At 48.0% G+C, this 11,647-nt stretch overlaps 1 protein-coding gene across 2 annotated transcripts in view; it reads right to left on the minus strand.

Moving 5' to 3' along the window:
• Positions 1-11,214, minus strand: part of SLC2A1 (solute carrier family 2 member 1) — a 29,810-nt gene extending 18,596 nt beyond the window's left edge. Inside the window, exon 1 of one of the 2 annotated variants that reach the window (XM_043994518.1) lies at positions 11,162-11,214. In XM_043994518.1, coding sequence (XP_043850453.1) covers positions 11,162-11,179 — 18 coding nt within the window. In that variant the 5' untranslated portion in view covers positions 11,180-11,214. Of the gene's footprint in view, positions 1-10,817; positions 10,923-11,161 lie in introns of those variants that run through there. The other variant, XM_043994519.1, reaches the window with a different exon arrangement.
• Positions 11,215-11,647: the final 433 nt, after the last annotated feature.

Here is an 11,647-nt window from a genome sequence, read left to right on the forward strand (position 1 = left end):
GCAAGGTAGTATTGGCCTGCCCGTGTCGGGCCCAAGCCTTACTCCAGGCCCTCTCTGGTGCCCCCTCATTCTCAGTTCCACGCCAAGGCTATACTAGTGGCTCAAGTTTACCAAGCATACTCTTTGTGGCCGTTTGCAAAATGAAGGGACTGGACTCTTAATTTCCTTTTAAATTCAGAAGCCTAAGATATTCCTTTTCTCCTCGGCTGGGGAAGGGGGAGACAGGGGACAGACAGTGGAAGTCAGGGAGCTGAGAAGCTTTTATTGTGAGGCAGGGAAACAAACAATAGTGGAAGAGGTGCTGGACCCAGTTCAAATCCAGGCTCTGACACTTACTGGCTTTTGTGACCTTGAAACTAATAACAATCACTTCATTTTTCTGAGGCTCGGTTTCTACACCCTACTCTTAATGAGGAGGGGGGTATCCCAATGTTACAGATGAGGAACAGGTTCAGAAGTCATTTGTCCAAGGTCGAAGTCATAGTCATCACCTTTTCTACTGTACCACAATGTACCAAGAGGAATCTTATAGGCTTTTCCAGCTGGTAGATGAGAAACCCAGGCTCATTGAGGGGAACACACACACCCTGACTCCAAACCTGTGCCCTCCTGGAAAAACCTCCATCCTATCAAGCTCCTGAATTGGAGCCCTGCTTGGGCCTCAGCCAGCTCCCACCTCACCCACTCATAAGGCCCTAAAAGGGCTTGCCTAACTTGAGGGCCAGGGATGGATCTGGGTTTGGGGCCCTGGGTTTGTATCCCTTACTCTCTGTGTGTCCTTGGGCACTGGTGACATCACCTTGCTGGGACAGTTTTCTCACCTGTAGAACACCAAAGGTACTGGACTAGATGACCTGATGTCCCTTCCTGCCCTAGCTCAGCTCTGGGAAACCTTCCCTAGAGGCCTCAATTGGGCAATGAGTCCTCCTCTTTTTGATCTTCTCAACAGCTAGGAGTAACAACAGTCAGTGAGTATCAAAGGATCTGGTCATAATTATTTTATGCTGTGTGGGGTTTATGCCCCAGACTCAATTCTGAACTCCCAGAGGGCAGGGGCCAGGTACAGAAAAGCAATGTTGGATAAATACTGGTTGACAGATTTGGGAAGACAGGCTCTCCAGGGTTTTGAAACAGCACAGATCTGAGCCAGACTGAAAAGCAGGGTGTCACCTTCCCGAGGAAGTAAAGAAGACAATAATCTAGCACTTTCCCAGACACCATGTTTGATACAACCTTTATGAGTCAAGCACTGGTAGGTAAATAATATTAATGCCCATTTCACAGATGAGGAAATTGATGCCCGGGGGAAAAATTTACTTGCCCCAAGTCTCTGACGAAGGTAGATAGCCTATGAGGAAAGGTTATCCAATTGGAGTAACTGAGCTGGATTTATCAGCTCCAGCAACTGATAACTACCAGCATTCAGAGGGAGGAGTAGAGGGAAGGAGATAGGAGCTGGGAACTGAATTGGACTGTATGTCTCTAGAAATATTCATTTTTTAAAAAATTTAATTTAATTTAAAAAAATATTAAATTCAAAAAGCAAAGGGGCTCTGTTTTCAAGTTCTCCCTGGGGGTATAGCTCTTTGGGGGTTAGGAAGAGTAGGGAGGAAGTAAATCCAAAGTTGTTTTGTAGGGAGCAACCTGGTGAGCTAGAAAAGACCACTGGTAAGCCTTGGGTCTTGCAGGCAAAAGGAATGAAAGGAGTGCATTCCCAATTTCTGTTCTCTGTGACCTTGGACCAATCACTTTCTAGTTCTAAGCCTCAATTTCTTTATCTGGAAAACAATGATAAAACCTCACATTCATAAGCCAAAATGTGAGTCATTATAATCCCCAACCTTCCCTGCCCACTTCTTCCTTAATTCCACAGAACCATCCCCTGAGATGGGCAGATCAGAACATCAAGTTCAAGGCACAGGTCAAATTCCCTCCTTTTCTAAGACTTTCCCAATGGTACAATCATAGAAGGTCCAAACTAGAATTTTTCCTAGTCCCACTCCCACTGGAAGCATGATGCCCTTTTTTTTGGGCGAGGCAATGGGGATTAAGGTTAAGTGACATGCCCAGGGTCACACAGCTAGTGAGTGTCAAGGGTCTGAGACTGGATTTGAACTTAGGTCCTCCTGAAGAATCCAGGGCCGGTCCTTTATCTACTGCACCACCTAGCTGCCCCCAGCATGATGCCTCTTTACAGGAACCCAGTTACATGGCTACCTGGCCTTCTCTTGAATGCCTCTAATAACGAGGTTACTAAATCTACACAAGCAACCTGCTCCATTGTTTGGCACCTGGAATCATTAGAAATGTTTTCCTTGGATGTAAACCTTATATAAACATTCATCTTAAGTCTATCTCCACATTCCCAGTTTCTCAAAGTTCTGCATCTTGGAGCCAGGCTGCTTCTTCTTGATTCAAGGCTGTCCAGAGCTGAGGTTTGTAAGCAACCTTTCTCTGGTCCTTGCCCTGAAAAGGCCTAAGAGGGGGAAAGGTTTTAGATTGTGTTTTAGTAAGTGTATTTGAGTCTGGTCTCAATTAGACAGGGCTGGCTTTCCTGTTTCTGCTCCTTTGTTCATCCCTCCCCCCCATGGGGAGAGCTGGGCACTGTGATTGGTGATTGGGGGACAAATAAATGAAGGACCATCTTGGGGAAGAGATTGGACTTGTTCTGACTGCTGTATGTCAGGGAAGACTCCTCTAGAAGTCTGGTGGGATGGTGTAGGGAACATTCTGCCTCAGGTATAGGCTGGACTAGATAGTATCAGATATCCCTTCCACATCTGAGTGAATGATGCTCTATCTTTACAGAGATAACAGAAGGAAAACTGGGGATTCCCAAAACCTGTCTTAGTCTACTTTTTTTTTTTTTTAGTGAGGCAATTGGGGTTAAGTGACTTGCCCAGGGTCACACAGCTAGTAAGTGTTAAGTGTCTGAGGCCGGATTTGAACTCAGGTCCTCCTGACTCCAGGGCCGGTGCTCTATCCACTGTGCCACCTAGCTGCCCCCTTAGTCTACTTTTCCTCCTGGATTTGTACATTTTTTTTAATCACAATGCCGGAGCAGGAAGTGCACTAAATCCAACCCAGACCCCCAATTTCCAGGTGAGGAAATTGAGGCTTTTGGCCTGGGTCAAGCATGTTGCAGATACAGGATTAGAACCCAGGCCTCCTGATTCCTGGTCCCTAACACTGCCTTGAATAAGAGTCCATAACTTAATCCATCCAAAAGCCTCTGGGTCCTGAGTTGGCCCTTTAGGGCAGACATCATACACCTGAATGACCTTTAGGTGACCCCAGGTGTTAGGTTCTCATTATCCTGAAATCCAATCACTTCCTCCAGGGTTGGCTTCAGAGTCAGCTCTGACTGATTGATTGTTCTACCTCTGCTCCCAGAGGTCTCATCCTGTCTTCCAGGTTCCAAATAGGCCCAAACAGGCAGGCTGACAGAACAAAGAATCAATGCTTCCAGGTACTTTACTCTGCCAACACGTGGGCAGATTGGGGATTTAGGAACTTGGGGGACTCAGGAGCTGCTGAGATACAGAAATCCGGTGGACCCTGTCTTCAGGGCTACCATAAAGGGCTCTGCTTTGGAATCTTCTCATGTAAAATGAATTTGTATAAATAAAAATCTTGGTTTTGTTTTTTTGTTTTTTGGCAGGGTGACTTGCCCAGGGTCACAAAGCTAATAAGTGTTAAGTGTCTGAGGTCACATTTGAACTCAGGTCCTCCTGAATCCAGAGCCAGTGCTTTATCCACTGTGCCACCTAGCTGCCCCCTAGAAATCTTGTTTTAACTGCACCAGGACAGCTTAGTCTAGAAGGAATGCCTTTTTTTATACTATAGCTCAAGGAGAAGAGGTAGGCCATCAGGACTGGACCTGGAGTCAGGAAGATCTTGAATTCAAATCTAGCCTCAAGCATGTAATAGCAGTGTGATCCTGGACAAGGCACTAACCTAAAATATCCTCACCTGTAAAATGGGAATAACCACCACCTACCTCAGAGTTGCCATGAGGACTGAAGGAGATAAGCTAGGTAAAACACTAGAACTCTTATTAAATGAGATGGGAGGTAAGGAGTTAGGGGCTTTCATTCAGGCAGGGACATCTCCAGATGCTCAGAATGCCCCAAGTTGGGAGCCTAGCGAAGACTGAATATTCTATTTATTAACAGACCTGATCTATTGACTCCCAAGGTCAGACTTTCCTGTTCCTTCCCCTAGTGCCATCTACCCTGTAAGATGGGGCCATGCCAGGACTGGGTTCATTTCCAGCCTAGTGTTACCTTGTTCATTTCATTGGCTGCCTAACCTTGGATTCTCCCCTAGCATCCAAGAAGAGGCCCCTTGGTACTCAAGGGAAGCTCTGGACTCAAGCCTCGTGACCAGGTGTCTTGGGAAAGGCTGGATTCAACTTTACTTAACAATCTGATTAATAAGGATCTGGAACTGGCCCAGGCATGGGGTGAGCAGGACCTGGTCCCAGGTAGGCCCAGGACGGGTGGGCACAAGGCCACATTCTTTACATTCAGCCTCGAATGGGCAACTTTGCTTCAGGGACCAGCATCGAGGAGAAAAGAGGTACAGGTGCTTAAGAAGCATTTGCTGATTGCCCTTCATTAAGTCACTTCCTTTTTTCAGGGCCAGGGCCTCAGTTTTCCCATCAGTAAAATGAGGTGGGTGGGTTAGATGGTCTCCAAGTTCTACCAGTCTATGTTGTAAGTTCTCTCCCAACTCTGATGGTCTCAATTCTAAGGTCCTGCCCCTTCCAGTCCTGAGGTTCTATGTTCTAAGAACCCTCTTAGCTGTGACCCTGTGTCTCTGCTGAATTTACATACTAAGAAAAGCAAGCTGTACAAGTCGGAAATTCCTCATTTCACAATCCCCCCTTTGTGCTGTGCATATTGGAAGTGCTCATTTTATTTGGTGTTTGTTAAGATCAGAGGAAACTACATCCTGAGGTTGCTTCCAGCTCAGAACTTGTATGACTCTTTCCTGGCCTCCCAACATTCTCCATTCTAAGATCTTTCCCAGTGAGAGCACTGGGTGTTCTCAGGTCCCTCCCAATTCTAATCCTGTCTATTCTCTGGTTCCTCCCAGCTCTGAGAGCTGGTCCCTTCTAAGGTCTTTTGAACATTTTAAGGTCCCTCCCAGCTCTGACATTTTATGACTTTAAGGTTTTAAGTATTTACTGAGTGCCTCTCTCAATAAATGGTAGGACAGAATTAGTCTCTGGGGCTGTCAAAAGAGTATCCAGGTGCTTAATATATAAGCTTCTCTCTCTCTCCTTAACACATATGAGTGAACAAGGGAAAGGAAGCCCAGGAGACCATCTGCAAGGACGTGACTGGCTTTCAGGGAAATTGAGCAGGAAAGAATTAAATGATTCACCAGGCTAAGCAGGCTAGGTAAATTCCCAGAATGCTAGGCCTCTAGCTATTCAAGATCTTGCGGTTCCCTTCACTTTCCCAATAAATGATTTCTTCTCTGGGTCTGTTTCCTTTTCTCTAAAATTAAGGGGTTAAACAGTATAATTCTCTCAAAAATCCTTTCCCTCTCTATAACAGATTACATGTATATAGTCTCCTTTTATTCCCAGAACCACTGGATGAGGGAGACAGGACAACCCTTACTTTACTGGTGGAAAAACAAATTCAGAGTAGGAAACTAATATAGATATGGGTTAAATAAGTAAATAAGAACAGAGGTAGGCACCCCAGCCTCCTGACTCCACTTATAGCTGAGATTAATTTGATTCCTAGTCCCTGAAAAAGTACAAAAGTATGGTTCACTCTACAAGGTGTATACTGGAAAAGAACAAGGGAGTTATTTCTCAGGGTTAGCACCGGCTATCCTGGTACTAACAGTTCAAGTTAAAACGAAAGTTTATGACCAATCGTTTTCCCAGCTAAGCAACTGTACTGAAGGTCTTGGCCCTTCTGGACACACAGAAAGAGACAGATCCCTATCTGGGCATCTCAGGTAAGTGGTTTGAACCCTAGATGGGAGGTACCCTTCCCTTCCCCTTCTCCAGGAGGGGCTCAATTCCCCCCATAAAATCCTAAGTAACTACAGAATCACCTCAAGCACCATTTCCCTAAACTTATTCTAGGGGAACCACTCTCCAGAAGGCCTGGTTAAGTCAACTATTAGGTCCCTTAGTTAAGTCAACTATTCTGGGTGAAACCACAAGATCAGGATGGGACCTGCTTCCTGCAGCTTCCTAGATAAGGGCTCAAAGTTTTGTTTTAATCAAATTAACCAATGGTTTATCTATTTGGGGTTCTCCCTCCCCCATAAAAGCAGTTCCTCATTTTATTTTAGTTCAATGGTTTTCTTACTTTCAATTTTATCTTTTTGATTTTCCAGGATTTCTGTTTTAGCATTTAATTGGGGATTAATTTGTTCTTTTTCTAGTTTTAAAATTTTTATGCCCAATTAATTGATCTGCTTTTTCTCTATTTTATTATGTACTTAGCGATATAAAATTTCCTCTAAGTTACTGCTTCATCCCATAAACTTTGGTTATGTTATCCCATTGTCACATTCTCTAAGGATAAGGAAAGTATTGTTAGTTTCTAAGATTTGTTCTTTGACCTGCTTATTCTTTGGGGTTAGATTAAGTTTGCAATTAAATGAAAAAAAAATTTTTGTGGGGCAATGAGGGTTAAGTGACTTGTCCAGGGTCACACAACTGGTAAGTGTCAAGCGTCTGAGACCAGATTTGAACTCAGGTCCCCCTGAATCCAGGGCCAGTACTTTGACCAGTGCTTTATATACTTAGACACCTAGCTGCCCCCCTGCAATTAAATTTTAATGACTGCCTATTACTTTTTTTGGGGGGGGGGTGAGGCTATTGGGGTTAAGTGATTTGCCCAGGGTCACACAGCTAGTAAGTGTCAAGTGTCTGAGGCTGGATTTGAACTCAGGTCCTCCTGACTCCAAGGCCAGTGCTCTCTCTATCCACTGCGCCACTTAGCTGCCCCACAATTAAATTTTAATCATTGTTTCCAGGGACCCTTATTGAATGTAATTTTTATTGCATTCTGATCTGGAAAGGATGCATTTAATATTTCTGCTTTTCTGCATTTGGTTGTAAAGTTTTCATGCCCTAAAACATGGTCAATTTTTGTATAGGTGCCATGTACAACTGAGGAAAAGGTATACTTCTATTCTCATTCCATTTTCTCTAGTGATCTATCATATATAACTTTTCTAAATTTCTATTATTTCCTTAACTTGTTTATTTGGGTTAGATTTGAGAGGGGAAAGTTGAGACTAGTACAGTTCTACTGGCTATTTCCTTCTGTAACTCATTTACTTTCCTTTAAGAATGCTATACCAAAAAAAAAAAAAAGAATGCTATACCATTTGGTACATATATTTAGTATTATTACTTAATTGTCTATGGTACCTTTTTAACAAAATGCAGTTTCCCTTCTTAGATTTCTTTTTGCTTTTGCTTTGTCTGAGATCATGATTGCTACCCTCCCCCGCTTTTTAACCTTATTGGAAGCTTAGTAGATTCTTTTCCAGCCTCTTATTTTTAACTGTGTTTCTTTGTTTCAAGTGTGTTTCATTGTAAAAGACCAGTTGTTAGATTCTGATTTTTAATTCATTCTGCTATCCACTTCCGTTTTTATGGGTGAGTCCATCCCATTCACAATCAGTTGATTGCTATGTATTTTCCTCCATCCTATTTTTTTCTGTTTATCCTTCTCTTTTTACCCTATTCCTCCTAAAGAGTCTCTTGCTTCTGACCACTGCCTCCCTTAATCCATCCTTCCCTTCAAACAGCTCCTCACCTTATCCCCTTTCTCTCCTACTTTCTATACCCAATTGAGTATGTTATTCCCTCTTTGAGCCAATTCCAATGAGTAAGTTTCAAGCATTGCTGCCCCCCACCCCACCCACCCCAATCTGTCCTTCCACTGTAATAGTTCTTTGGCACCTATTTTATGTGAGATAATTTATCCTATTTTATCTCTCTCTTCCCCCTTCTCCCAGTGTACCCCTCATTTTCACTCCTTAATTTTATTTTTCTGAAATCATCCCATCATAGTCAACTTACAACCAATGTCTATGTATCCTCCTTCTAACAGTCCTGATAATGATAAAGTTCTTATGAGTTACGAGTATCCCTACCCATGTAAGAATGTAAACAATTTAACCTTATTGAAACCCTTAAGATTTGTCTTTTATGTTTCTCAAGTCTTGTGTTTGAAAGTAGTCCGTGGGGTTTAGAGATCATATAATAAAGCAGGAGGGCTTAGTGGAAAGAAGGCTGCATTTGGAGTCAAAGGCCCTGTGTCAGATCCTGGTTCTGATACTTGTGTGACTCTGGGCCTCGGTTTCCTCATTTGTAAAATGAGAAGGTTGAACCTTCGAGTTTCCTTCTAGTTCTAAATGGAAGAGCTTATGGACTGGGGGTGGGGTGGGGTGCACTGTAACCTTATTCAGTCCAGAGTGTGTGCAGAGAATGGTAGAGTGAGGCAGCATGGGAAAGAGGAAAGCCCTAATTAGAAGTCAGAACATCTAGGTTCTAATCCGTAGCCTTGCCTTGTTCCTTCTCCAGAGCCTCGAATTCACCCCATATGTAAAAAATAAATCTCACAAAATGTTAGAGCTGGAAGGTACCTTAGCTAGCATCTATAACCACCCCCTTCATTTTACAGGAGGAAACCTCAGAAGCTGGGCCTAAGTTTATATGGCCAGTAAGTGGCAGAGATTAGAATTTGGAGGTCGGTCTTCTGTCTACAGGTCCAAATGCTCCCTACACAAGCCATTGGGGAAACCTTTCCCCCACTAGTGATATGTCCCAGGCTGTAATTTGTTCCTGACTGAGAGGGTCTTCCGTGCCCCCCCCCCCCCGCCATCGAAGAGATGAAGAGGAAAAGATTAATCTGAAGATGAAGCATGAGAACCAGTCAGAGTAATGAGAGTATCTGGAAGGGCAGATTTATCTAGGTATCCCTAGGAGGAAAAGGTAAATCAGTCTTGCTGGGGAGAGCGCTCTCCCTGAGATGGGTAGGAGATCGGTAGGATTCAGTCTGAGTCCTGGTCTTGGGAAACCAGAACCGGGACCCTTTGGCCTCCCTGATGCCCCTCTGGGTGCTCACCCAGGCTGAGCTGTGTTTGGCGTGGAGTTCCGATCCCTCTAGGACCGACATGGGGGAGAGAGATAAGAAATTGGCTCTTTCCTCCTCTCCCATCCCCCCCTCCCCCTTCTGCCAGGAAGCTACAGCTCACTCAGCCTTCAACTTTCTGCTTTTTGTATCTTTCCAGTCCATCAGACAAGAAGCAAGAGAAGGATAGGGGTGGGGAGTTGGGCTGTGTTCCTGCCTCCCCCGGATTCTGATTCCTTCTCCTAAGGGACCACCTGGTCCTGCGAAGGCTCCCCTAACCCCTTCTCTTCAACCAGCTTCGGGGCTGGAGTCGGAGATGGGAGAGGGGGCTCGGCCTCTGTAGCCAATCCCGAGCAAGCTCTGGGAAGCCCCTCCCTTCTAGCCCCTCACCCCAATTTCCGGCAGCTTCAGAGCTCAGGAGGGAAAGGGGCGGGGGGTGGGGGTGGGGGGGAAAGAGTTGGGGGAGGGACGGAGGAGAAAAGGGGCCCCGGGAGGGCTCTGCCAGGGAGCGGCCAGCCTCAGCGAGAAGGCTCAGTGCGTGCAGAACGTGCGACTCCAGCTCGCCCGCCCCCTCTCCCTCCTCCCCGACATAGGCTCGTTAGCCAAGAGTCCTTTCCCGGCGAATTTGGGACCGGGTCCTGGAGCATCTCTCCCTCTTTGGCACCGCGGCCCAGTAGGTCGTCCTGAGGAGGGTTGAGGGGAGGGGAGCCAGAAGTCTTAGCCCCCCAAGGCCCAGCAGGGAGTTGCGGTCTGGCTGGGCAGAAATCTGGACCACCGAGGTCAGAGATAGGGGAGTGCCCGGAGCATAGAATTCCCTATCGGACTCTTTTGTTCCCTACTGACCAAGAGGGTCCCCAGGCTTCCCGCGACCTCCCTAAACGGGGGTGGGGCGACGGAGGAGGGGACAGTGAGAGGGATTGGGACTGTTCCTCTGCTAGTTCGTACTCCCACGCACGCGCCCTCCCTTTTTACAACTGTAATTTGGTTTCTTTAAATCAGTTTGTAAATCTCCACTCGCCAGATGTGCTTTCGCGAGAGGCTTATTTGCCCAGCTGACATCACCAGGGCCCCCACCCGGTCCCAAGTCTCTCCTTTGCCCAGGATTGACTCGGAGATCCTCCATTCCAAGGTTTAGTGTCAACCCTCGCCCACCCAGCCTGGCCCCACTTGGCGCGCTTGCGCCCTGCACAGATCACACAGCCGGATAGGGGAAAGCGACCGAAGAGATGTACTCTAGCTAGCTCCCATTTTCTTATGTAAGAAAACTGATCCCCGGAGAGGGGAAGCGACTTGCCCACAGTCATACAGCTAGGAAAATGGCAGAGCCACGACTCGACCCCAGAAAAACGGCCTCGACTCTCCATGGTGCCTGCAGAGGCCTGGCGGTCAAGCCGGAGGCTTTCCGTGAGTGAAGGGAGTGCGGCCGTCAGGCTGGGCAGGGGGCGCAGGCTCCCGCAGAAATTCCCGCCGGCGGCTGGCCCCTAGCCAGTCGGGAGAGGCGGGGACTGGGGCGGAGGCACCACACCTCAAGGGGAGCGGAGAAAGGCGCGCGCTCCGCACCTTTCTGGCCCCGGGCTCCCCCAGCCCGGGCCACGGTTCCCACGTCCTCACGGTCCCGGACCCTCCCAGGGCATTCGGATCTCAGCGCCCCTCACCCTGCGCGCCAGGAGCCCAAGAGGGCCTTCTACGTACACAGCACGCGGCTGGGCCGGACTGGGGAGCACCGCGCTACGCTCCCCGCGGCGATGCTCTGAATCTCCAGGCCCCGCCGGGCTGGGGCACAACCACCTGCTGCTCAGGCCCCCGCGCTCCTTCTCCTCCACCCCCAGAGCGTTCCGGAGTCCTCCGCGGCCCCGGGGAGGCTACTGGACACTCCGGGCGCGGAGCCCGCCGGGCCGGAAGCCGCCTGGCGGCTCAGCCCCTCCCCTCCGCATCACCAACGGAGCACGCCGCTCGTCTGGCGCGGGGCTGGGGGGCCGGAGAACTGCATGGCCCTCGGCCTCTTCGTGGGGACCATACCTAATCGCGGGTCTTACCTTGCCGCCGGACTCCATGTTTTTCGCTGTGCGTTCTCGCCGCCGCCGCCGCCTCTGCTGCCTCCGCTTTCTGCGCTCCGGCTCTGGCTCGGATCCCCAGGGTTCTGGGGCGGGAAGCTGGGGCGCGCTGCGCTCCCCTGCGCTCTGCTTTCCTTCCTACTCTTTTAGACTTTTCCCCTCTCCGCCTTTTTCTTTTCTACTTTTTCCTTAACTATCTTTTCTCCTTCCCTTCCTTTCCTTCTACCTCTTCTTGTGTCCGGTCCTGCGCTCCCGGGGCCTTGCCGCTTAGTCCGCCCCTCGGGTCCCGTCCCTCACTCGCTCTTGCCGGGAATGCAGAGCCTGTGGTTTATAGAGGCAATGTGTGGCCGAGACCCGCTTTCTCTGATTGGCTGTGGAAGCCAGGGGGTGTGTTGGGGGTGTGTTGGCCTCTTAACTAAGAGGCCCAGCTCTAGGCTCCTCCTCCTCGGGGGAGGGTTTGGGGAGGGG

This window comes from Dromiciops gliroides, chromosome 3, assembly GCF_019393635.1.
Source record: "Dromiciops gliroides isolate mDroGli1 chromosome 3, mDroGli1.pri, whole genome shotgun sequence".
NCBI lineage: Eukaryota > Metazoa > Chordata > Mammalia > Microbiotheria > Microbiotheriidae > Dromiciops > Dromiciops gliroides.